The 27,154-nt window shown below is 45.5% G+C and overlaps 3 protein-coding genes across 4 annotated transcripts in view; 2 read left to right on the plus strand and 1 right to left on the minus strand.

Moving 5' to 3' along the window:
- The first annotated feature begins 61 nt into the window (after positions 1–61).
- On the plus strand, positions 62–7,400 carry trim23 (tripartite motif containing 23). The gene is made up of 11 exons (XM_056432196.1): positions 62–220; positions 827–989; positions 1,467–1,588; positions 1,662–1,940; positions 2,651–2,833; positions 3,431–3,646; positions 3,745–3,879; positions 3,966–4,095; positions 4,194–4,304; positions 4,518–4,642; positions 5,961–7,400. Exons 1-11 carry the CDS (start codon positions 122–124, stop codon positions 6,138–6,140), a joined length of 1,743 nt encoding a protein of 580 aa, XP_056288171.1. The 5' UTR covers positions 62–121; the 3' UTR covers positions 6,141–7,400.
- Positions 7,401–7,490: 90 nt separating this feature from the next.
- On the minus strand, positions 7,491–15,154 carry ppwd1 (peptidylprolyl isomerase domain and WD repeat containing 1). Its single transcript, XM_056432195.1, has 11 exons — positions 15,022–15,154; positions 14,802–14,904; positions 14,034–14,137; positions 13,747–13,867; positions 12,922–13,369; positions 11,787–11,977; positions 11,409–11,598; positions 9,263–9,444; positions 9,088–9,169; positions 8,841–9,023; positions 7,491–7,728 (listed from the first exon to the last, which is right to left on the minus strand). Exons 1-11 carry the CDS (start codon positions 15,152–15,154, stop codon positions 7,585–7,587), a joined length of 1,881 nt encoding a protein of 626 aa, XP_056288170.1. The 3' UTR covers positions 7,491–7,584.
- Positions 15,155–15,836: 682 nt separating this feature from the next.
- The window catches only part of cwc27 (CWC27 spliceosome associated cyclophilin), a 32,596-nt gene continuing 21,278 nt past the window's right edge, over positions 15,837–27,154 (plus strand). For both annotated transcript variants that reach the window (XM_056432198.1, XM_056432199.1), the window contains exons 1-10: positions 15,837–15,981; positions 16,198–16,294; positions 17,229–17,341; positions 17,482–17,625; positions 17,761–17,859; positions 17,949–18,052; positions 18,382–18,451; positions 19,076–19,155; positions 19,242–19,278; positions 19,369–19,538. In XM_056432198.1, coding sequence (XP_056288173.1) covers positions 15,940–15,981; positions 16,198–16,294; positions 17,229–17,341; positions 17,482–17,625; positions 17,761–17,859; positions 17,949–18,052; positions 18,382–18,451; positions 19,076–19,155; positions 19,242–19,278; positions 19,369–19,538 — 956 coding nt within the window. In that variant the 5' untranslated portion in view covers positions 15,837–15,939. The remainder of the gene's footprint in view (positions 15,982–16,197; positions 16,295–17,228; positions 17,342–17,481; positions 17,626–17,760; positions 17,860–17,948; positions 18,053–18,381; positions 18,452–19,075; positions 19,156–19,241; positions 19,279–19,368; positions 19,539–27,154) is intronic.

Consider the following 27,154-nt stretch of genomic DNA (forward strand, 5'->3'; position numbering starts at 1 on the left):
ATTGGAAACAAAAACGAAAAAGACGAAAGAAACGTCATCGTATGGCTCACCGAACGAAACCGGAAGTACTTGTGGGATTCTCCTCTCGCACCTGCTCAGACCTCTGATCTGTCGTCCAAGAATGGCGGCTGCCGCAGCAGGAATAAACAAGCAGGGAGCCGCAGCGACGATGGAGCCCTGTATCCGACACGGGAGGGGAGCTCACGGAGGCTCAGTGAAGGTTGTTATACCGTCTCTAAGAATGCACAGATGCGTTTCGTTCGCGGTGATTTATCTTTGTTGTTGTCGTGCGACGGCAGCAGCCTCGTCTTCGAGACTGCTGTTGCTTTTCGGGTCCAATGGATGACAAACGAGTCAGCCAGATTCTATAAGAGCTACGTGTGGATGCACTGCTAATTTAGTCCGTGCTTTATCGTTTTTGTGCAACCCCTCCCTTCCCCAACGCTGTGCTCCCAGCATGCGAACAGCTCACTGGCGTCGCTATTTATTGAGGTCGACTGCAGTTGTGTGGCAGTTGTCCCGGTGACGTCACGGGATGCGCAGGGTGTTAGAGTCTGCTATATTGTTTCACGAGATATCAACATAGCCTCGCATTAAAGATCACCAGCTTAAAAATCACACGGGTTTAATCATCTGAAATTCCCCGACTCAAGGCGATGTAATTAACTCACCTGTCTTCTCTGCTCCTTGCGCAGCATCCCTTTTTTATATTAAGCCACATGAATTGTGTCCTCCTCCTCTTCTCTGCAGCAGCAGACAGTCACGGACAAAGATGTCGGTCTGGAAGGTTCGATCGATAAGTGTGTATCCCTCTCTCTCCTCCCAGGTTCTGGAGTGCGGTGTGTGTGAAGACGTCTTCTCCCTCCAGGGGGACAAGGTCCCCCGTCTGCTGCTCTGCGGACACACGGTGTGCCACGACTGCCTCACCCGGCTGCCCCTCCACGGCCGAGCGGTCCGCTGCCCCTTCGACCGACAGGTTACCGAGCTGGGTGAGCCGGAGGATGCCTCGTGGCCGCGGGGAGAGAAAAAAATCCAAACGACCCATAAACGAATACGTGAACTAGTCTCTGATGCTTCTCTCAATCCCGTCAGAGAAGCTTATACAGAACTTTTGTGTCACTTTGAATTCAAGCCAGAAAAAAAAATGCAGTTATTTATGAGGGCGACTGTGGGTCAGTGGGTAGCAGGTGCGTCTTTCAATCAGGGGGTTGGAGGTTCAATCCCCGCCCTAGTCGATGTGTCCTTGAGCAAGACACTTAACCCAGAGTTGCTCCCTGTAGCTGTGATGATGTGATGTATGAAGACGCACACATTGAAACAGAGTGGTTTTAGAAAGCCTCTTTTTCCCGGAGATGTATCCAAATTAAAATCTAGGTTGGCACACACACACAAAAATACGCTACTAAATATATTTAATTTGCCGTTTTCTCTGTTTTTGTTGTCGTTTCTTCACACGTCCTTTTCAGGGGATTCTGGAGTTTGGGGCCTGAAGAAGAACTTCGCTCTGCTTGAACTCCTGGAGCGACTCCAGAATGGAGCGAGCAGCCAGTCGGGCACGGCGGAGGGCGCCCTGAAAGGCATGGGAGAAGTAAGCGGACCGACGGACGCGTCCCCCGCTCGCGCCTCTCGCTCAGCCTCCTCTCCCCCGTTCCCTCCTTCAGTGCGTCATCCGGTGCGACGAGGACGAGAGCCACACGGCCTCCATGTACTGCACGGTGTGCGCCACCCACCTGTGCGCCGAGTGCTCCCAGCTCACCCACTCCACCCGCACGCTCGCCAAACACCGGCAGGTGCCGCTGGCCGACAAGCCGCACGAGAAGACCCTGTGCCCGCAGCACCAGGTCCACGCCATCGAGTTCGTCTGCCTGGAGGAGGCGTGTCAGTCGGGGCCCCTCATGTGCTGCGTGTGCAAGGAGTACGGCAAGCACCAGGGACATAAGGTACGCCGGGGCCCCGGGGGTCCGCGTGTTCGGGGGGGGAGACTCTCGTCCAAAAAGAGGACCAGCTCACGCGTTCCTTATTTTTTAATTTATATCTGGATTAAAACACAGATTAGCACTTCAGTGGCACTTAAATTCAATTTCAATTCAATTCAGTTTATTTGTACAGCCCAATTTCACAAATTACAAATTTGTCTCGGAGTGCTTTACAATCTGTAAACATAGACATCCCTGACCTTTGACCTCACATCGAATCAGGAACAACTCCCAAATAACCCTTCAGGGGGAAAAAAGGGAAGAACCCTTCAGGAGAGCAACAGAGGAGGATCCCTATCCAGGATGGACAGGACAATAGATGTCATGTGACCAGAAGGACAGATTAGAGTTAAAATACATTCAATGAATATGACAGAGTGTATGAGTAGTTCGTAGTCGGCATATTCCACGATGGAGACCTCCACGATCCATCAGGCAGATGGAGGTAGAGAGGAGGAGTGGGCGGAGTCTCAACATAGCTCAAAATAGCTCTTATTATGGTACTTTTGTAGTTCGACTATGTTGAGGAAATGTTACTTTCTGTATTCTTGTTGTTCTCAGTTTGTACTCTAGGCTCATGCACTTATTGTAAGTCGCTTTGGATAAAAGCGTCTGCTAAATGACATGTGATGTCATGTAATTTTCCAATCATTTCTTCTTCTTTTTCTTCGCAGCACGCGGTCCTCGAGAACGAAGCGAATCAGATCCGCGCCTCCATCCTGGACATGGCCCACTGCATCCGCACCTTCACGGACGAAGTGTCCGAGTACTCGAGGAAGCTGGTGGGCATCGTGCAGCAGATCGAGGGCGGCGAGCTGATCGTGGAGGACGGCATCGGCATGGAGCACACCGAGCATGTGAGATGCCCCCCCACACACACACACACACACACACACAACAGGATTTTTCCTGGGTCAAAATGGGTCTTCGGTGCTTCCAAAAAAAATTGTTTGCACGGTCTATGTTACCATGTCACCGTAATTAGCAGACATCTATGTATTTTTTCTTTTTTTTCCCATAAATAATGGAGGCTATGCTTGAGGAAATAATTTTGCTTCCACTTTAGATTAAAATAGATCGGCTAATAGATTGACAATATTCGTGCACGTCGGGCTGTTGAGTGACCAGCAGCTGGCCGCTCTGTCCATTCGCCTCACAGTTGCGTATTGATCAGACAAGAAGACACGCTTATCAACTCGATTACTATTGATCAAAACAGAACGAGGGTTCGGCTGTAGCCTCCTTGAAACATACTATTGAGAACATATTCGCTGACATGCACGTGCTGATCACTGTTTTTTATTTTTTTTACCATCGCAGACTTTTTTCCGCCTTAGGCGCTCGGGATTTGTCATCGGCGTTCGGGAAAACGGCTTAGGCGCGCACCCACATGTTCTCTATGCAGGAAAAACCCTGCACGCACACAACGCCGTTGACCCCCTCCCCCCCTTCAGGTGGCCGGCACGGCGGAGAGCGCGCGGTCTTGCGTCCGGACGTACTTCGCCGACCTCCACGAGACCCTGTGCCGGCAGGAGGAGATGGCGCTGAGCGTGGTGGACGCTCGCGTCCGGGAGCGGCTGATCTGGCTGCGGCAGCAGCAGGAGGACATGACCATCCTGCTGTCGCAGGTCGCCACCGCCTGCATGCACTGCGAGAAGACGCTGCAGCAGGTGCGGAGGCGCGGCGCCACACGGAACCGCTTTCCCAGCAGAGGAGGCGGATGATGGTGTGTGTGTGTGTGTGTGTGTGTGTGTGTCTCTTCTCGCAGGACGACTGCAGAGTTGTGCTGGCGAAGCAGGAGATCAACTGTCTGCTGGAGACGCTTCAGAAGCAGCAGCACCAGTTCACGGAGCTGGCGGATCACATCCAGCTGGACGCCGGCATCCCCGTCACCTTCACCAAAGTACGGACCGTGCCCGCGCTCGGATAGCTCCGCCCCCCTCTCCCCCCCCCCCCCTGGAGTTTTTTTTTTTTGTGCTCTCGTTTCAGGACAACCGGGTCCACATCGGTCCGAAGATGGAGATCCGCGTCGTGACTCTCGGGCTGGACGGAGCGGGGAAAACCACCATCCTGTTCAAGCTGAAACAAGACGAGTTCATGCAGCCCATCCCGACCATCGGTCGGCGCATCCACAGGCTCCTCGGCTTACGACTCGTCCACAAGAATACAACACAGATATGTGGCCTGTTTTTAATCATCTTTTTCTTTTCTTCAAAGGATTCAATGTGGAGACCGTTGAATATAAGAATTTGAAATTCACCATCTGGGACGTGGGTGGAAAACATAAGCTCCGCCCCCTCTGGAAACACTATTATCTGAACACCCAAGGTATTATCTGTGCTTTATATATAGATATATATATTTGCTTTAAAATATATTTATATGAAATAAAAATGCAGGTTACGAATTAAGTTATCTGTTTATATTTTCCTTTTGCTTCATTTAAAAACCTCAGACGCTTCAGTCCAGTTAAAGCCTCCAGCTGTACCTGAGGAGATGTGATTGCTGACCCCCCCCCCCCCCCGTTTTGTTTCCGTGCAGCGGTGGTGTTTGTGATTGACAGCTGCCACAGGGACCGCCTCATGGAGGCTCACAGCGAGCTGGCCAAACTGCTGACGGAGAAGGAGCTGAGAGACGCCTTGTTGCTCATCTTTGCAAACAAACAGGTGGGTGGGGGCAATTTGGCTTCTGAAGATGACATGTTTGATTTTTACTAGGGACTTCAATAAATAGGGACTAAAGTGTATATTTGTGTGTGTATATACACACCTATCTCCCCACATACTTCCTTCTCCACCTATTTCTCCACATACGTCCTTCTACACCTATTTCTCCACATACTTTCTTCTCCACATACTTCCTTCTACACCTATTCCTCCACATACTTCCTTCTCCACCTATTCCTCCACATACGTCCTTCTACACCTATTCCTCCACATACTTCCTTCTCCACCTATTTCTCCACATACTTCCTTCTACACCTATTCCTCCACATACTTCCTTCTCCACCTATTCCTCCACATACGTCCTTCTCCACCTATTCCTCCACATATGTCCTTCTACACCTATTTCTCCACATACTTCCTTCTCCACCTATTCCTCCACATACTTCCTTCTACACCTATTCCTCCACATACGTCCTTCTACACCTATTTCTCCACATACGTCCTTCTCCACCTATTTCTCCACATACTTCCTTCTACACCTATTCCTCCACATACGTCCTTCTCCACCTATTTCTCCACATACGTCCTTCTACACCTATTCCTCCACATACTTCCTTCTCCACCTATTCCTCCATACTTCCTTCTACACCTATTCCTCCACATACTTCCTTCTCCACCTATTCCTCCACATACTTCCTTCTACACCTATTCCTCCACATACTTCCTTCTCCACCTATTCCTCCACATATGTCCTTCTACACCTATTTCTCCACATACTTCCTTCTACACCTATTCCTCCATACTTCCTTCTCCACCTATTCCTCCACATACTTCCTTCTACACCTATTCCTCCACATACTTCCTTCTACACATATTCCTCCACATACTTCCTTCTACACCTATTTCTCCACATATGTCCTTCTCCACCTATTCCTCCACATATGTCCTTCTACACCTATTTCTCCACATACTTCCTTCTCCACCTATTCCTCCATACTTCCTTCTACACCTATTCCTCCACATACGTCCTTCTACACCTATTTCTCCACATACGTCCTTCTCCACCTATTCCTCCACATACGTCCTTCTACACCTATTTCTCCACATACGTCCTTCTACACATACTTCCTTCTACACCTATTTCTCCACATACGTCCTTCTACACCTATTCCTCCACATACTTCCTTCTACACATATTCCTCCACATACGTCCTTCTACACCTATTCCTCCACATACTTCCCGACCTTTTATTTGTTCAGCCGTGGCGTCCTTCGTCATCCGAGCCATAAAGTAGTATTTCCGTCCCGTTGTCCGCAGGATGTTTCCGGCGTGGTGTCCGTGGAGGAGATGACGGAGCTGATGAGCCTCCACAAGCTGTGCTGTGGGCGGAGCTGGCACATCCAGGGCTGCGACGCCCGCAGCGGGATGGGCCTCCACGAGGGGCTGGACTGGCTCTCCAGGCAGCTGGTGGCCGCCGGCGTCCTGGACGTCGCCTAAACTTCGTCAACGACCCCTTCGAGCCCGACTCGGCGCCAGCTTCTTCTCTTTTTAAGACCGTGGGCTTTAAGCCCCATCTTTTCTTTCTTTGTGCACCAATGAGAGCAGAAAGATCAAAGATGTAAATACTTTCTGTTGCGACACTGAATCTGAACAAAGGAAAACTACAACAAAAACTACAAATAAAGATTCAAAATCTGAGCTCAAAACAACCTCCCTTCACATCCGAGGCAGCTTAACTCATCGGCTCACTTTTCCTTTTCCTTTAACCTTTTTTTCCGAGACATCTGGCGTCTATAGCTAGCCGGTCCAGTAAAGCCTTCATCATAACCATAACTAAACGCAGAGTCATCCTCGTGTAGAGCGAGCACCATTTATGTACCTTCTGTTGATTCAGCATACTTAACACGTCCTATAATCATATGAAATAACCACCGTGAAGCTGCGTGTATTTTGCAGAGACGGGAAGAATGTTCACTAAACCCAGGCGGCTAAAAAAAGAATAATTCTTCAGAACATTCTGATTTTGGCGTCGCCTACATCCGACGTAAGAGACGGCAGTCGATGATTCACGGGCTGTTTAAGTTGTGCGTCTCTTTTTTGTTGTGACCTATATAAACTTATGTAATGCCACAGCTGGTCTTGAAATGGCACGCCAGTGTTTTCTGTCACAGAACAAACGGTTTACTGAACTTATTTATGAGCGGGGCTGTTTAATTTTCCTTTTATGCACCGATTATGCCTCCCATCTTTTTTTTGTGGAGCCTCGAATGCACTCATCGCCGCCTCACTTCACCTTTCAATTTAGGAGCAGATAAACTACCTGCTGTTTCCGAGGAGACTGAGGATTAAGCTTGCTGCAAAAACATAAATTATATATATTCTATTCCCAATTGATCTCCCGTGTCCCGTTTGTTTGCAGTGTTTCGGAGATGTTACACCTTGAATCAGCCTTCAGTAATTAATGTGAAACTTTAAGCCTCGACACTGACACTTGTTATTAATGATCCATGATTTGACTTTAATTTCATCTTTATTCATTGCTATGTAATGTTTACTACACGTATAAAAATACTAATTAAAACAAAAAAACATGCATGTGTGAAAAAGCCTTTCCACAAAGTTTGCGAAGACATTTCCGTGTTTTTTGAAACGTAGAAGCACAACGCGCATCGAACCCTTTGTCACCAGTGACTTGATAGCGGCTTTTGTAAATTATTCACAATGTTGTTGTTGTCAAATAAACAAACTGGCCGTGTACGTCTGGCTGCGTCTTCTTCGAGCTCGTGAACGACGTCGCGCTGCTCTACAGTCTCCCGTTTGTTTTTATTATCCTCCAAAATATGAAAATCTCTCTCCAAACATTCTTTAATAACTCATTTTGGTATAAAACAAAAACTGAAACGCCGCTGTACAGGACACGAAAGAAGACGACGACGCGCGGTCACTTGACGGTGATGTTGATGATGCTGATGTCTTCGTACGGTTTGTCGGTCTTGGGGTTCACCTTCAGGTTGCAGATCCTCTGGACCGCCTCCATGCCTTTGGTGCACCGTCCGAACACCGTGTGCTTGTTGTCGAGCCACGGCTGAGGGGCGAGATGTGAGGATTAATATGCATCTCTTTGCAGACATGGGGGCTGTGACATGTGACTGCATGTGGAATATTCAGGCCGCCTTTATCAATTAAATAATTTATCAGACAACAAAATATCTAATATTTATTTATGAAACTTCCAACAACACAGAGAAATGACAACGTCGGATTTAACTCCTCATGTGGATCGTGGAATTCCTGCTACCAACTACGCCACTGCCCTGTTGAGACTCCGCCCACTCCTCCCCTCTACCGCCATCTGCCTGATGGATCGTGGAGGTCTCCATCGTGGAATATGCCGACTATGAACTATTCATACACTCTGTCATATTCATTGAATGTGTTTTAACTCTAAAGTGTCCTTCTGGTCACATGACATCTATTGTCCTGTCCATCCTGGAGAGGGATCCTCCTCTGTTGCTCTCCTGCAGGTTTCTTCCCTTTTTTTACCCCCTGAAGGGTAATTTGGGAGTTTTTCCTGGTCCGATGTGAGGTCAAAGGTCAGGGATGTCTATGTGTACAGATTGTAAAGCACTCCGAGACAAATTAGTAATTTGTGAAATTGGGCTATACAAATAAACTGAATTGAATTGAATGTGCTCACTAGTGAGTAACCAAACTTTACCAGGCCCCAAAAAATGTGATAACGGTCTGTTTAACAAAAAATGTCATCTTCATAATGTATGTATGGTGGCTAGATATTAATACTATAAGCAGGTGACATGAAATAAAATTTTGTTTTCCTTTTTCCAGCATTTTTATGGACTATTCATCTTAAGATTGGCTCAGTCACAGTTCTTCATTGTGTGTTAACCCTCAGAGGATACTGGGATCTACAGGTTGGTTACTTTCTTACTTTAAGACGGAACCAGGCCTGTTCTTTTGCCTTTCATGCTAAGCTAACTTGCGGCTAGTACTGACATGCCTGGAGATGAATGCAGCTCATTGGTGTATGTGTGTGTGTGTGTTTACATGAAGGCAGCTGTGCGTCCACGTGCTCCGCGGCCGCTCTGAACGAGTTCGGAGAGTAGCGACAAACTGAAGATGTTTCACGCGTAACTGTCACGTGACACGCGTCCACACGCACGACGCACGGAGACTTACGGTCGGCACGACGGTGACGAAGAACTGCGAGCCGTTGGTGCCGGGGCCCCCGTTGGCCATGCTGAGCGTGTACGGGCGGTCGTGTCTCAGCGTGGCGTGGAACTCGTCCTCGAACTCCCTGGCCCAGATGCTCTCGCCCCCCATGCCGGTGCCCGTGGGGTCTCCCGTCTGGATCATGAAGCCCTGCGCACAAAGACAGAAGGCTCAGGGCGCGGCTCAGGGCCGCGGCCGCGTCCGGAGGTCGCACCTTGATGATCCGGTGGAAGATGTGGCTGTTGAAGTAGCCGTTCCTGCTGTGGACGCAGAAGTTCTCCACGGTTTTGGGGCATCTGGAAACAAAAAGAGCAAAGCGGCGTTTGTATCTCGGCGTTGGAGGAGACTTCCGAGCGGACGCAGAGAGCTTCTCCGGGAGGAGGACGTACTCCACGGGGAAGAGCTTGATGTGGATGTCTCCCATGGTGGTGTGGATGATGGCGCTGTCCGACACCCTCTTGGGGCCCTCGGCCTGCGTGGCGGCCATCACCTCCTCCTTCGAGGGCTTCTCGTTAAAGATGTCTCGGTCCGAGTCTGCGCTCTTCGTGTCCTGTGGTTCCCTCTTTGAGAACTTAAGTTAGGGAACAACAAAAACAATGAGAGTTAATAGGAGCAGAACAAAAGAGAACTAGAATGGGCACTCGGTAGAGTGCATACCTTCGCATATCACAAGATTGGGCATTGAATTATGATCATTTTGGCATTAGTTGCATGCCAATTGGACAAAAATGTATCGTGCTATGGTAAAAAGAAGATTGACCTTTCCATGACCTTGACCTTTGACCCGATTGATCCCAAAATCTAATCAAATGCTCCCCGGATAATAACCAATCATCCCACCAAATTTCATGCGATTCGGTTTAATACTTTTTTAGTTATGCGAGTAACACGCAAACAAATAAATAAATAAATACACGGCGATCAAAACATTACCTTCCGCATTATCAATGCCTTCTTGGCTTCTTTCTTGATCGATTTTTCTCTCCTCTCCTGCCCATAACCTCGCCTTCCCTGCTTGGCTTCTCTCGTCATGTCTTGCCTTGTTTATACTTGAGAGACTCTCTCTCCGCTTCTAAACTAAAAACCATGGACCCAATCACTGATCATCTGATCACTGATCTCATAAAAATTGACACGTCTTCTCCTCTGTGCTTGGGTTGCTTGGGTGAACGTCCCTGCCCGCGCTGCCGAAGTTGTTGCACGGTTATCGGCTGGTGCCTGCGGTGCCCAGCAGAGGACGTGAGGGAGGACGATGACATCTACCTATTCGAACTATGATTACAGGATTGCTGTTTGGATTTTGCTGCCTGGTTTATCGGAAAATTAAGGAAGACGGCAGAGCCTGCTAAAAGCCCCCCTAGCCCGATTGGCGAAATTGGAATTTGGAAAAAAAGGAAAGGAGTGTGGTGGAGTAGGTGCTAAATTGATGTAGCTGCTGGAAGACCAAACAATCCCAATCTTATCTGCTGGTTCCCTGGCCTCTCCAAGGCCAAGGCCAAGGCAAAGCATTGAAACAACAACAAAGAAGCAAGGCCAACTGAGAACCTCCCTCATTCCTTTCCCCTCCCTGTCCTTCTCCCAGACCTTTTGTTTCAGGACGCAAACAACCCATCATCTTCGCAAACCACCATCTTAACTGGACTGGGGAGGACGTATATACCAGAACACGAGGACGACATACAGGAAACAATATACACGAATACTACATACCCCCATCCCCCGCCCCCCTCCCTTTCACCCCCAGTGTGACCCCCCGGCCAGGACCGGATGTGTGACCGCTGGGACCGTGCTGGGCGGACTGTGTTGGCGCGGCTGCGGGCCCCTGATGGTGTTGGTTACCCCATGGGCAATGAGGATGCCCCACTTGCCATCCTACTGGTCTCCCCTCCCCCCTTCCTACTCGTTGCAAGTCATGTCTAAAATGTATGTGCTTATGTGCTAAGGAGTTTTCCTGCTCCTACACTGTCTCCCTCTCGTTAGCGTTATGCCGTTCCCTTCTCGCACCTTCTCCCCATTTGTACCTTTTCATCCATCTTTCATTGTAAACTCAAGGTAATAACCGTTTACATCCACTTGATCCGATTAGACATTTGTGTGAAATGTGAATCTCTTGAGCCCAAATGTCTGTCCCAAATATGGACCAAAGAAATCCCTCAAGGGGTTCTGGACATATCAGGACCCTGAGAATATAGACATGAGGTCAAAGGTGACTTTGACCACCAACATCTGGACACGGTATCTTTGGGTGCAAGTGGACAATTATGCCAACTGTAAGGACCCCCCCCCCGAACCCGTATAAAATTCAATTAAGTTTATTTTGCATAGTCCAAAATCACACATTTTCCTCAGAGGGCTTTACAATCTGAACACATGGACCTCACATTGGATCAGGAAAAACTCCTTCACAGGGAAAAACGCTTCAGGAGAGCAAGAGAGGAGGATCCCTCTCCAGGATGGACAGAAGCAACAGATGTCATGTGACCAGATGAACAGCGTCACAGTACCACCTGAGATGCGACTGCCGTGTGGGCTCACCATGTAGAAGCGGTTCTTCTTGAACGCGGTGCAGATGATGGTCGGGTCCTGCTCCACGTTGTCCAAGGCCGGGTTCACGGAGGCCTTCATCTCCGCGGTGGGAGCCACGTGGGTGGCCTTCGCGACCCCCTGGAACAGGCTGAGTTGGACCACGCGGATGTTCTCCAGCTTCCCGAGGATCCGCACACACCTGGGGAGACGTTCAGCAAGAATATCACGGATGAGTCACAGAAATGAAGTGAAAGCAGCGGCCGTTTGATTTGAATGTGAAATAACTTTTTTTCCCTAAAAACCAGCGGATAATCACGATCCCAGTATAGATCAGAATGATGGCGCGCCCGACTTTGACGTTAATTAACCGACTTCGCCTGAACGCACCTGTTAGTTTCCACGTTGATGACCTTGATGCCCAGCATCGTGCCGTAGAGCACGAAGTGGCCGGTCTCGTCGAAGATGATATTGGTCAGCCGGATGCCGTCCACCTTCTCCAGCTCTCTCTCCACGGCCATCCGCCTCCCGAACTCCATGTCGGGCAGCTGCTGCTTCATCTGCTGCAGCTCCGTGAACATCTGGCGGGGGAAGCGGCTGCGATCAGCACGGACGGTGACACTTCACGAGAATCATTAATGTGTGGCGCTTTGATCATAGAGTTATTGATTTTACCGTTTACAAATAATGCAATTAAGCAAATTGTTAAATTATGCTATAATATGTGTTATTACCTTCGCATTGAAAATGCGGAAGGTTATGTTTTGATCGCCGTGTATTTATTTATTTATTTGTGTGCATGTTATTCGCATAACACAAAAAGTATTAAACCGAATCGCATGAAATTTGGTGGGATGATTGGTTATTATCCGGGGACCATTTGATTAGATTTTGGGATCGATCGAGTCAAAGGTCAAGGTCATGAAAAGGTCAAAATCTTCTTTTTACCATAGTGCGGTCAATTTTTATCCAATTGGCATGCAACTAATGCCAAAATGTTCATAATTCAATGCCCAATCGTGTGATATGCGAAGGTATGCGCTCTACCGAGTACACGTTCTAGTTTGCATCATGTGTTATAAGTGTGTTGTTGTTTAAGTTATAAATATTATCACAGCTGATGAGAGACAAGAACAATTTCCTTCCGATTACATGATTACACTAATGATTTGTACGACATCTATAAACACACAAATTAATCTCCGACAAAGTAATAACTTTCTAAACTAGAACGGGCACTCGGTAGAGTGCATACCTTCGCATATCACAAGATTGGGCATTGAATTATGAACATGTTGGCATTAGTTGCATGCCAATTGGATACAAATTGACCAGACTATGGTAAAAAGAAGATTTTGACCTTTTTTTGTTATGCGAATAACACGCATACAAATAAATAAATGAATACACGGCGATCAAAACATTACCTTCCGCATTTTCAATGCGAAGGTAATAATGTGTATACGACAAACTCTTTACTAAAAATTAATGATGGTCATACGGTGATATTCATGGCAGAACCTACGGTTAACGACTCATCGAACACTCTCATTAGCTTTCCGGTGAGGAAGCGGAAGATCCGGACTTTCCTGTCCGAGGCGATGGTGGCCATTTTCTTCCCATCGAAAGAAAACGTGAGGCTGGTGGGATACGTTTTGTTTTTCGCAAACTCGTACAAGTCCGTGTCCGTTTTGTATTCCCATTGCACGTATCTGGGAAACTTGAAATCATTCCGGAGGCCAGTCCAGTATTCCAGCATGCCGGCCTTGTCGACGGAGACGATGACTCTGTATCTGGTATTCAGGCGGATTTGGGCCAGCGGCGAGGAGTGCATCTTGTCGATGACGTGGAGGGGCTCGTTGCCCCCCCGGCCGTCGTAGACGAAGATCTTCCCCGTGGATTTCTCCGAGCACGCCACCGTGAAAATGGGATCCCCGGGATTGTAGATCCACTCAGACTGGCCTGGGTGAAAGCTACACAGAAGAGGGAGGGAGGCAGTTATATATCACATTTAGTCTGTATGCTTTTACGTTGCATGTCTGACATTATGTTTTTATTCTGTCCATTTAACATTGTTCTCCCTTATTTTATTTGCTTTATCTGTAGATTGTATTTGTAATCTTATGTTTTTAGGTTTGTTCTTAACATCAGCAACATTGGGACTACAGATGAAAAATAGCCTCTTGACTAACTCTGGCACATTTACTGCAATGTTTTTATCAATGTGCACTGTCCCTTATTAATTAAACCTTTTTTTTTTTTTTTTTTTAAAGAGGGGGAGGCTATATTACTGGTTTTATGTCCTTTATGTGTGCAAATGAAGTACAATAACGTCGTCATGACAACTCACCCCAACTTCAGCATATTGATCATGTCAAAGTTGACGACGTCAAACACTTTCATGGCCTGATCGTCACCGACAGAACAGAGCAGAGCTCCTTCGGCGCTGACGGCGATGCTTTCGATCACGCCTGCAGAAAACACGACAACAAAGTCAGAAACCCTCGGACCGGACGATGTGATTCACATCCAAGGAGTCAACACAATGTAAAACACTCAAATCCACTGCGAGAAAGCCAGCATGTTATTCCCACTACAAGTAAACAAGCGGAGAGAAGAGATAAACTCAGCGCATACCGAGGTGGCTGCGAAAGTGTTTGACAAACTCAATTCCCGCATCTTCCTTCTTCTTCCAGAACTTGATATGGCCATCCTGGCTGGCCGTGATAATGAAATCTGTCCTGAAAGGAGACCAAAAAATTTTTCTACCGTCACGTAAATAGAATGCAAGCTTGCTTGAATGTGTTCAGGTGTATGAGGAGCTTTGAACAACATAACATCGTAAACCACTGTCTCTCTTTGTGTAATAAACAAGAGGAAATCTCTGAAATCATAGATTAGGGCACGTCTGTTCACCACAGGGTTCTTACACATTTTGACCAATGGATTTCCAGGACTTTTCCAGGACTTTTCCAGGACTTTAAACCAAATTTCCAGGACCAAACTGAAATCTCGGTATAAACATGAACATTTCTGAAAATTGTGCGTATTGAGAGCTTACGCCGGTTTATATTTTGAGCGTCTTTCTTTAAAAAAACGTATTAATTATTTCAAATTCGGTGTCAATGAACATGTGATGATAACAATTTCCAGGACTTTTCCTAAACTTTTATGATTTAAGTTTTTTCCATGACGAAATGACCATTTTAAAATTCCATGACTTTTCCAGGTTTTCCATGACCGTACGAACCCTGTCACCAATAGATTATTCATCCGAAATCACACATGTATAAACTAGATTATAAAGAATGAAAAGGCTGGTATTGTACATTTTAAATGTACCTTTTTAACGCCTTAGGAAAGCTGTCCTATAGAGCTATAGAGCTCTGGTTTGACACCACTTACTTGGAACAAACTATGTGTGTGATGACGTCTCTGTGCATGTAGCTCCGTTCATACATTACAGCTGAGGGGAGGTTCTCCAGAAACACGCGCTCATATTCGAGGACTGAGGAGAACAACAAAACACAAACACCTGAAGAGTTAGCGGGAGTTATGTGAGCATGGCGAGCTTTGTTTTAGCAGCAGGCGCGGATGAACCAAACATGTGCGGGAGGCATCGAACCTTTTCTTTTCTTCACCGTGGTAGCTTCGTTCGGCATGGGTCCGACCCACTCTTTGTCTTCTCCATTCTTTTCTCCCTCCTGGTCGTCATCGGCTTTTCGTTTAAGTTCCACATTGTTTTCAGTCGCCGCCATTGCTGCCAATCTTCCGCGTTGTCCGCTCTGGAATCATTCCGGTACTTCCGTTTCGTTCGACGCCTCGACTTCTGAATTTTTCTAACTGTTTTTTTTTAACGCAAATGCTATATTTTTCTTTAAAACAGAAAAGTATTACATTAGTTAGGTTAACTATTTATTCGGGTGGAAAATGTATGCTTCCTTTTTTATTATTAATAAATGAATTGGAATATTTCCGCGCTATAAACACAGCAGCAGCAACATCCACCGCGTATTTATATCGGTCCCAACCTAAATTAAGAAAATAGAAAATAATGCTCTCCGTATTTTGTTTTTCATCACATTTTGTTGATGTTTTATTTGTTCAAGTTAAAGTATTTCAACTGTCGTGGAACTGTAGTACTCATTTGTTTCTGAGGGTGCGTTATCATGGAACACTTGGGTCAAACCAAAAGTAAACGTTTAAGGGCGTATACATTAATGCTTGGGATCGTCCTGTCACTTTTGCATTTCAGATATATATTCACGTGACTTTATTAATTATTATTTGTAATATACAAAATGAGTCACGGATTTGAACGTTGAATTATGAAGAAATAAAAGCAAATAAACAATATGTTTAAATATAATTCCCCTACGCACTTGGAAGTAAACAACAAGCTCACATGTATAGCCAATATGGCTCTAGTTGAGAAGTATAATATTTGTCACTAAAGAAAGCGAGTTATAGGAACATAATCTATCATTTTTCACAACGGTTTGTTATATTTTCAAGTATTTAACGACAAAACCACTCCAGCAAAATGAGTAATATTTACATCCAAGAGCCGCCATCAAATGGAAAGGTGAGCGCGACTTTTTCCTATCTTTACTTACATTTTACCCGTTTATGTACATTTTGAACCACATAGTTAACTTTAAACTTTACTTTTGTAACGTTGGCGTTGTTAGTGTTGGATGAAATGTCAGCGCCGTAGAGTATTTTACTAGCTTTACTAGATACAAGTACAGGTCGTTATCGTTTCTGATTTAAATGTCCCGGATGTGTGCTCTCTTCTCAGGTGCTGTTGAAGACCTCAGCTGGCGACATTGACATTGAGTTGTGGTCCAAGGAGGCTCCTAAAGCATGCAGGAACTTTGTACAGTTGGTCATGGAAGGTAAGAATTCGGAGCCAGTTAAAAGACTCTTAACACACTGCAGAGCTCCTAAAACAAACGTGCTGAAGTCCAAGTCATTCAACATCATCAGTCCCCCAAAACACAATCCCTGTTAGTTTGGAGAGGTCTGCTTTTGTGAAAATTGTGCAGGATAAAAACTTGTGACGGTGTATTGCTCTTCAGATTGATTTGAACCTCTGTTTCTGGCCCATTGGTCATTTGTTTCCAATGTATCTTTAGGTTTCTTTCTGGTATGATGGTACCAACAATTTTAGATACATGTAATAATAACACATGTAATAATATCTTCTACATTTTCTCCTAAACATGAATCAAAAAGTGCTTTTATAATCCAGACCTTGTGCCATCAAGGGCCATCATTCCACATTTTTGGGGGGATTAATACTCTTCACACTAAGGAATTCATATTTAATTTCATTATAGTCTGACTATTGATTATTTTATATGTATTAAGATCTCTATTTTTACACATCCTGACTGAATGTCTTTCCATGTTCTCACCTTTTTATATTGTTTAAATTACCCAGATTTATCTGAGAGTGCATGAGCCCAAAATTGTAGCCGATTACATCCTTAGTGTAATTATCTATCAGTTAATCTCACGACTTGAAATTTGTTGATTTTTTCTTCTTCTCACAAACACCATTTGTAATATCACTTTTGACCTAAATTATTCATGATACGGGTTCATCCATTTCCTGGAACAAACTATGCAATTTAAAAATGAATTGTAGGAGTAAAAAAAAAAGTTGAATTCAAACCCAATAGAAAATAAATGTATCACTGATTTATTAATAGACACTTCATTATATGCGTCTGTTGACTTTTATGCCTGCAGATAAATGTTTTCAGATGCAGGAAATTATTTAGAAATTGTTCATAAATGTAAAATGTATATTTCCCTGTCCTCTAGGTTACTATGACGGAACCATTTTTCACCGAGTGGTGCGTGAGTTCATTGTTCAGGGGGGAGATCCCACGGGAACGGGAACGGGTGGAGAGTCCATCTTCGGCCGTCCGTTCAAGGTCAGCCTGTTTGTCGACTTGATTAATCCGTTTGAATCCTGAGTATGAATCATTCTGAGGACACGAAGACACCCGAATGCACAATCGAACATTTATTGCAATACCTATTTCTGACTTTTTTTTATTTTCTTTACTTTTAGGATGAATTTCACTCCAGACTTCGCTTCAACCGCAGAGGTTTGGTTGCCATGGCAAATGCCGGCCCACATGATAACGGCAGTCAGTTTTTCTTCAGCTTGGGACGCGCCGATGAGCTCAACAACAAACACACCATATTCGGCAAAGTAAGTCATAAGAACGGCAGCAATTCACATGCATATTTCCATCATGAAAGCCTCCCACATGCAGCGGGATTGTCTCTGTTACTGTAAACAAGTACTCACAGGGGTGCTTTTTGTCCCCCACAATGCCGGCTGCAGGTCACAGGAGACACCGTCTATAATATGCTCCGGCTGGCAGAAGTTCAATGTGACAACGATGAGAGACCTTTGGATCCCCACAAGATAAAAACTGCAGAGGTATTTACTTGTTTTCGTTCTTTTTGTTGTTGTTGTTGGTGGTCGTTTTCTTCTTCCTCTTCTACTGGCTTGACAACTGTCTCTTCCAGGTGCTTCACTCTCCGTTTGATGACATTGTACCTCGTGAAACCAGGAAAGGCAAGAAAGACAAAGATAAAGAGGAGGCAAAGAAATCGCAGTCAAGAGCCACAAAGTGAGTCAACAGACTTCATCTGTCGCTCTGATTGTTGTTTATTCTGATGGGACTCTATTTGTTTGTTTAGTCTCTTTTATCTCTTTTACTTCATTATCATCTTTTGCTTTCATTCATTCACTCATTCAATCCAGGGACCATCATGGGACACTGAGACTCAAACAGCCTGTAAAACTTGTCGCATACAGTTAGCAATGTAAACTAATCTTAGATATTATGATGATCATCTTCTGCTGCTGCTACATTTAACCTTCATCGGATGACCACGCTCTTTTATTAATATTTGTATTTCGTGCTCGAGATGCTTCAGTTTTATATTTTTGTCACAGGAACTTCAGTCTGTTATCTTTTGGAGAAGAAGCTGAGGAAGAGGAGGAGATGGCGACTCAAGTGAGCCAGGTACTGAAGCCCTGAACTAGTCTGTGCTGGACGCCGGCGACACAGCGGTGACATCATTACCTTCGCATTGAAAATGCGGACGGTAATGATGTCACCGCTGTGTATTTATTTATTTGTATGCGTGTTCCTCGCATAACAAAAACAGTTTTAAACCGAATCGCATGAAATTTGGGGGGATTATTGGTTATTATCCGGGGACCATTTGATTAGATTTTGGGATCGATCGGGTCAAAGGTCAAGGTCATGAAAAGGTCAAAATCTTCTTGAATCGCATGAAATTTGGTGTGATGATTGGTTATTATCCGGGGACCATTTGATTAGATTTTGGGATCAATCGGGTCAAAGGTCAAGGTCATGGAAAGGTCAAAATCTTCTTTTACCATAGCACGGTCAATTTCTATCCAATTGGCATGCAACTAATGCCAAAATGTTCATAATTCAATGCCCAATCTTGTGATATGCGAAGGTATGCGCTCTACCGAGTGCCCATTCTAGTTTGAATATGTCTTCTATTGAAATGAAACGGAAGTTTCAAAAGTCTGCATTGAAAGAAAAAAATTTTTTTAACTGCATAATGTGTGAAGACAAACTCAGTCGCTTCCCATCGTTTATGTTTCTGTGAAGACGCTGAAGGGAAAAAGCAAAAGCAGCCACGACCTTCTGAAGGATGACCCCATGCTGAGCTCCGTTCCAGCGGTAGACAAGTATGTACAATTATCGATTCCTCAATAACTACATGATCAGGGCTTTCTCCTCCGTCATCATTCATAATCCTTGCTTTGCTTTCCAGGAAAAAGAAGAAGAAGACACCAGGAGACCCAGCTGAGGTGAGTCGGACCCGAAAAGTTTGCTCCGAAACAAAGTTCCCGTAGTCGCGTTCCTCGCGACCGCCAACGTCTCCGCGTCGCGTCCTCCAGGCAGACGACGCGGCCGAGGGCGACGTTGAAGTCGACGGCGACGGCGACGAAGAGTACGACTCCGACGAGAGAGAGAAGAGGCGGGAGATCGTCAGCAACAAGCTGAAGAAGTTCAAAGAGGCGGATAAACTAGCAGAGGAGGAGCAGCGAGAGACGAAGACCACCCGCAGGTACGACCTCTAACCTTTTGGCTTCGGTCACCAACAGCTTCAGCCGTGGGGACGCCGTGGTTCTGCTTGTAATGAGGCGTAGCGACCTGCAGGTGGCGCTGTCGAACTGTGCAATACAGAAGAAACCCCTCTCTCCTGTTTAATGAATATAATCAGATAGAAACTGTATGGGACCCTTAAATGGTTGTATTTACAAGACTCGGATACTAAGCGCGTGGTTATTGTTGATATTTCTAGTAATTTATTCATCATTTTGTCAAAGAAATAGAAAAAAATATGCAGAGGATGAATCATTTAACCAAATAGTTCCCAGTCTGTGGATCAACTCGGCACAGCAGCAGTTATGCAACCCCGTGTGGCAGAATGACAATGAATTAAATCCCTAAGTTTATCTGGAACTATCCTGACCACAAGAACATTACAATCACTAAAGATGTATTTATTGCAGCACTCAAACAGCGACTTTTTGTCTGCTTGTTTACTTTAATAAGCAGTGGTTGGATTTCCAAATTGATTCACTGTTTGAAATCCTCTGCTTCACTCAGACATCGCCTTTTTTTTCTTCAAACATCTCTTTTTTTGCAGTCAAACTGTAAAATTCGAACTCTAAAAACCTTTTAAAGAAGCTGGCCGACGTAAGTTGTTTCACATTTACAACATTTCTGACACCGACTCTCATTGTTAGTCCCCAAATATTAGCATCAGCGCGCGCGCGTGTGCTGCCATGTTAAAGGGATATTCCGCAGTAATAATCTGAGGGATTTCCCTTTTTAAAGGAATGTCTGTGGAGTCCCTATCTGTTGCCAAATGAGGTAACGCAACAGAGACTGAAAGAAAGCAGCTTGCGTTTGCACTCAAACACATTTGGGGGATTCTAAAGAGACGGATTTGTAAGTGGACCGGTCCAAATGGAAGCAGCAGAGGCCGAGACATCCTGACTTTGAGTTACCGCTACGAGTCAAGCTCCAAAAACTCTGGATCCTACATTTCCCATGATGCAACTCAACTGCATCTTTAATTAAACTCAACTGTTCACTTTCATCAGACAGCTGAATGGAAGCAGACTGGAAACTCTGTGTCATGCAACTAAGGCAGGAATCGAACCCCCTGTACATTTGAACCATCGAACGTCAAGTGTTCATATACAGTCATCCTACCTCAAAACTATTATTTTATCGTGGCACTTTCGTTTTAGGAATATCTATCTTGCATAAATGTTCTGCTCTTGAACGCAGCTCCTGCGTCTCTCCTGTCCTGGTGTCATTGACATGCACATTATGTTCCAGCTCTGTTCCGACACACTTCCACTCCCGTTTCCCTCTCGGACATAAAAAATAAAAATAAATACACACACACACACTCAGATACACACTCAGATACACACTCAGATACACACTCAGATCTCAGTTGTAGTTCACTGGACCGACATCAGTGGACCTGCTATTTGAAAACCGGAATGTTGGCACTCGAACCAAATTTGTGTGTGTGTGTGTGTGTGTGTGTGTGTGTGTGTGTGTGTGTGTGTGTGTGTGTGTGTGTGTGTGTGTGTGTGTGTGTGTGTGTGTGTGTGTGTGTGTGTGTGTGTGTGTGTGTGTGTGTGTGTGTGTGTGTGTGTGTGTGTGTGTGTGTGTGTGTGTGTGTGTGTGTGTGTGTGTTCATTTTCATTTTCATTCATCTCTCTTTTCATGCTGCCGGTTGGCCCGATTATCTCTCGCCCATATCCTCCGAACAGGTAGCCGTCAACAGACCCTTCTCTCATTAGCGCGAATGGGATGTGTGTGTGTGTGTGTGTGAGACTGACAGCCAGCCCAATGCAGGCGGACTGAAGCATATTAGACACAAGCGCAGATTGTTTTGCTACAAGGACTGTAACCCAACACAGTGGTTTGTCTTGGCAGGGAATCAAAGAGCCGGCCGGTAGGTGCGGCGTCGGTCCGGGACAAAGGGGGCATTGTTGCAGGCTGAGCGCCGCTCTCCCACCGTTGCTTTTGCGCTGAGCTTTCAGCTGCTCCGCTCACAGCGAGGAACACCGACCGGTATCTAGTCACCGGAGGGTGTGTGTGTGTGTGTGTGTGTGTGTGTGTGTGTGTGATTCAGCTCGGGGGGACGTTTCACAATCCCGACTGTATCTTTTGTCTCCGTCGAGGCGGCTGAGACGACCTTGAAATTAAAAGTCTCCCTGAACTCAAAAACTCTCTGGCGCAGCTCGCCGGCAGCCAGATAATTCCCCCTTTTTCGTTCGACTCGAACGGCGTCGTTCCGTACCCGCACCGCGTTTAAAAAGAGGAGTCGCAACCGATCCCGCTCATTGCAGAGTTGGCCTCGTGGCGTCCGGTGTGACCGCGGCGCTTCCTTCACGTTGCTCGTGATCACGTCCGCGTTTGAGGAATTGGCCTCTTCCCGCTTCATAAAGGACACTCCTGAATGAAGTCCCAAAAGCAGCGTCTGTGGTAGTCGCCGCTTTACTTCACCCCCAGGCGGGGCATGACTGGCTGGGGAGGCAAAACGCTTCCATATGGCGGCGGCGCCCGGCTCCCTCGGCTGCAGCTCAGACTGAAGATAACACAGCAGCACATCCTCGTGTTTCCTTTTATCACTTGTTGGCACATCCAGGGTGCACGGTGTGTGGCAGCATGCTTTAACGACTGTATTATATATTATAGAGCCTTTAAACATCCAGATTAGGCATGAAGAGGATCACACCATCCGCATCCCAGTACGTCATTAAAGTAATCGCTAAGTTACTGCGGGGGAAATAATCACAAAACCTCAATGACAAAGAATTACTTTCACGTAATCTGCCGATTTCTTCAAAGAAATCTAATCGAACGAGACAAAATCTAAAAGATATTAATATTCTTAAAGGAAGCTGAAAATATTTGTAACAAAAATATAAATCAAACCGCCACTGATGCTCCGTGGGTTTTGGTGTTGACGCATGCAAAAAGAAAGTATACTGTCCATTTCCGCCTGTTATTATTTTGATAATTTATTTCTTAAACCAAAAAATAAAGAACAAACAAAATGTTGACGCTTCCTCTCTGTGCTGTGGTAAAAAACCATTGGCCACCCAGGTGCATGCTGGTCCTGTGCCTATCCACCTCTACATATAACCACAGGTGCCCAGTGTTACCCAATCAGTGAACCGAAAACTAAATATATTAAACTAAATTACAACTATCATAGGAAACAACTAACATATACAAATATAACCCAAACTAGAATGGGCACTCGGTAGAGCGCATACCTTCGCATATCACAAGATTGGGCATTGAATTATGAACATGTTGGCATTAGTTGCATGCCAATTGGATACAAATTGACCGCGCTATGGTAAAAAGAAGATTTTGACCTTTCCATGACCTTGACCTTTGACCCGATCGATCCCAAAATATAATCAAATGGTCCCCGGATAATAACCAATCATCCCACCAAATTTCATGCGATTCAAGAAGATGTTGACCTTTTCATGACCTTGACCTTTGACCCGATCGATCCCAAAATCTAATCAGATGGTCCCCGGATAATAACCAATCATCCCACCAAATTTCATACAAATAAATAAATAAATACACGGCGATCAAAACATAACCTTCCGCATTTTCAATGAGCAATAAACAATAAATATTACTTTACAATAAAACCGAAATACAAAAGTCAAATTAAATAGCTCCAACAATATTGACGTTTGAGAAGGACTCCAATGATGAATCTGTTGTCTTTGAAGCATTTTCAGTGAAACCAACTAAGGATTTGGGCGTCATCGTCTTGTTTGTTTTTAATTACAACACAGAAATCACATCGCCATGAAAGGAGAGGGAGTTATTATCGCCCAGTTTGATGTGGTGCATAAAACATTGTTCCTTATCTTGTCACACGGGACGTGACAAAGTAATGTAGCGCCCTGAACAATCCGCTTGTGTTTCTTCTGGCACTCGGCCACGCCAGTGTTTGCTTTACCGCTACTAACGATCATTTTAATCTGTCTTCTGCTTATTTTCCTCCTTTTTAATCGCCGTCAAATGTCCAGCGCGGTTCAACTGACCCGGAGACGACTTCTTCGCGTGTTTAGATTAATTTTTAAAAGCCAAAGAGATTCTGGTTTACGAGTCTCTTTGGCATAAAGCCGATAATAGCAGGACATCGGGACATTGGAGAACGTGCAACCGGATAATATTCGGAGGATTTGCTTGATAAATAAAAATAAAAAAGGCGATTTCTTGATGATCAAACGAGAATAATCGATGCATTGACTCATCAACGCAATTCTTTCTGGATTTGGTCTTCGATCCCGCGTGGAGAGCGCAACTCCAACGGGGCCATCGGACTCTAATTATCCCGAGTAAGTGGACCTCCCCCTCCCCCGACGCTACGTCACTCTCTCTAATAATTGGCTGCACCTGTCTCTTGTCATCGGTCACAGCCCGCCGCGTTCTCAGGGAAAGGTCGCTGAGGTCAAGAAATCATTCGCCGAAGAAAAGAAAAAAACCCGCTCGAAATAATCCAGTTTCTTGGCAGCGGGCTTTGTGTATGTTTTAGAGGTGGCGGGTTTACACATCTCCGGCCCGCTGGAGCACGTCTCGGGCGACGGGGTTAAGACTTTTTTTTTATTGGGGGGGGGCGGGGGGGAATGAATGAAAACCCAAAGAACGCCACTCGGACCGTGATCAACGTCAACAACGTGCTACACTCACTCCGTCTTTTAAGAGGAGCGGAGAACGTTCCGGACTGCACGTCGAGAAGAGATTCACGGCTCTCTGCCGCCGGGACAAAGGACGCAGTCAATAATCAGGAGACGCAGACGGGGCGCTCCGAAAGAGGAACCGCGGTCCACTTCACGGGTAATGTGTCGGGGCCCAGATCGCTCTGCGAAGTCATGCAAATTCCTGCGTTGAGGTTGGATTCCTCCACTCCGGCTCACAGTTCTCCTTGGCTCCGGACCAAGCCGTGGAGTGCCCCCCCGAGGGGAGTTCACCCAGCCATCTTGTTATTCCAGCACATTCATCCACATCACTCGCCCGGTCGTCAGACTGGGTCAAGTCCACCGTAGCGGGGGGGGGGGGGGGGAAGCGGCTGCTGCCTCTGCCATCCTCGGGGTGTTAAGTTTGGCTTTTTAAATATACATTTGACTCGCACCGCGGCTGTATTTTTTCACCCTCGGGCAATTCATCAGTATTTACATTTCAAAAAAAAAAAAATCTTGTGAAGGTCGGAGAATGAGAATACCCAAAGAAAAAGCCCCAAAAAGGAGAAGCGCCGTACGCCTGCTTGTACATTTTGGAGAACGGTAGAATTGTTGATGAGCCACACAGTCGTCGCTGGACTATTTTTAAGGTTGTCGAATTCCTGCGTCGGCCTCAGACTCCTGCCAGACGCTGCAGTATTAAAACGCGAGGTTCTGAATCACGAGAGAGGTTCTTGGTCTCCTGCCAATCACTTCATATGCTTTCTTTATGAGAAGTTAATCATCCACAGCTTTCTGGGTTTCGCTATTTTGAGTTTTCTGAAAAGAGTGACAGTTGCTGGTAGACGAAGGGATTCACAATCCACAATGTGTCTCGCTTTTCACATTTATTTGTTTTAATTATTTTCTATCTCTGCTTGGCCTGATGTTTTTTTAAATGGAATCTCTAGGAATAATTACTGTATCTTCAGGTGGCCCCATGTCAACCTGATTAAAGCCCCTTTTTAAGACTTAAATAAAGTGTGAATTGTTTGCTCCCAAACATCTGCAGCGCCGTCCAATCAAAAGCAGGAAGTCACTGCAGCGTCACCAGCTGGAACATAACTGCCAAGTTGGACAGTTTTAAGAGCTATTCTTTATATTTAAAGAAGCTGCCAATTCATCCTGAATGTAGGCGTCACTGGATGCAAAGAGAAAGCAGCTCTATCTTGTGAAAGGTGTCAGCGTTCGGTTGCCGAAACGATAAAGGTTGTCTCCATCTTAAGTAATTAAGATACTCTAAAATGTCAACTCGATGATGAAAAGTGACTTAAAGAGCAGAAGCACCGGGTGATTGTTCCTCTGATTCCGGGGCCTTTCTGATTCCCACCAGCTCGGCAATGAGGGGCCCTTCAACATCTGTAAGTCTGGGTCTGTGGGTCTGTGAGACGACCTCCAATCCGTCTTGGTTCTGCTTCGACGGCTGCATCCCCTCTCATACAAAACCGTTTTGCTGTTAAAAAGAAAGAAAAGGAGACAGAAATAATGTAAAACATGGCGGCCACTGATGGCAAAGAATTGGAATTGACTTTTTACTATCGAGCCTTGCAGAGTCATTCATTCAGTTCATAGTTCCTACGATGTCTGCTGTGCACTTTAGCCCTTTGTTGCTGTAATGCTGTACGTTTTCTCACTGCAGGACTAATAAAGTGTTGTCTTATCTCATATGGTCTGACATTAGGAGCATAGCCATAATATTTAGTGACACCGTCTCTCTGAGTAAGAGGTAGTTTGTATTTGATGATGTGTGAAACTCTACTCAGTAAAGACGATCTCACTCGGCTAAGTACAAAGAGCTAATGCGACTCCTTTAGCAGAATGAGGAACACCGTGGCGCTTTTGTTTATTTATATATATATATTTATATAAATATTTATATATATATTTATATAAATATATATATTTATATTTATATAAATTTATATATATATATATATATATATAACTCACTCCTTCATCGCGCGAGGCTGCAGTTTACGGTTATAATCCCGGTGCGTCGGGGGACTTGTGTTTTTTGGGTTTTGTCCTTCCGCCCGTGAGGTGAGCTATGATATCCCGGGGACGATGGGAGGGACTTTCCTTTTAAATCTGGCAACATTTTTTAGATTTTGTAATGGTCAAAAGGTCAAGGTGACTGTGACCTCACATCCATCCCATCCTCTGAGGAACACCTTGAGGAAACGTCGTCATATCTGGCATCGACGTCCTCCATCGGTGTTGAGAGGAATTTGCTGAGCCCCAAGGTGTGTCTCCACAGGTGTTGCCGGGCCTTTTCCTGTCCTTTCTGGCCTCTTTCTTCTCTTTATTGGCACCGGGGCTGTTGAGTCCATTGTTTGACTGTTGCCCCGGATACGTCTCTTGTTTTTCCGCATGGCGGCATGTCAAGGCAGGAAGAAAATGATCACTCAGTCCAAGGTGCTCCTCGCGGCAGCAGAATCCACGGAGAACGCTTCACCCCCTCAGAGGAGGCGGGACCGAGTTCAAGTAGAAGCCTCGAGTCATTTGTCACTCTTAGTTAATTCCACTAAAACACACACACACACACAAGTCATGTCAAGAAGGCCTTTCTGAACCACAGAACATCTGACAAAGTGGGCGTTGTGCTGTCTATTCAAAGGGAGTGGGTCAAACAGAAACACTGTATACACAATACAATGCAATATGTGGAGGTTATATTTTAGGGCTCTACTTGTGACGACTGTTCCCCTTTGCTAAAGCCTTCATTGGCCTCTTTGCTATCATGGTTTTAATTATTTCTCCTTTCACATTACATAATTTTGCAGCGTTCGCAATGACGACAACAGGCAGCCGATATCTGGCCTCGTCACAAATCTGTAAGATGCTTTCTGTTTCCCTGAAATCTCACTTAAATTGGAACTTTTTACACATTACG

This window comes from Pseudoliparis swirei, chromosome 15 (assembly GCF_029220125.1).
Source record: "Pseudoliparis swirei isolate HS2019 ecotype Mariana Trench chromosome 15, NWPU_hadal_v1, whole genome shotgun sequence".
NCBI classification, from domain to species: Eukaryota; Metazoa; Chordata; class Actinopteri; order Perciformes; family Liparidae; genus Pseudoliparis; species Pseudoliparis swirei.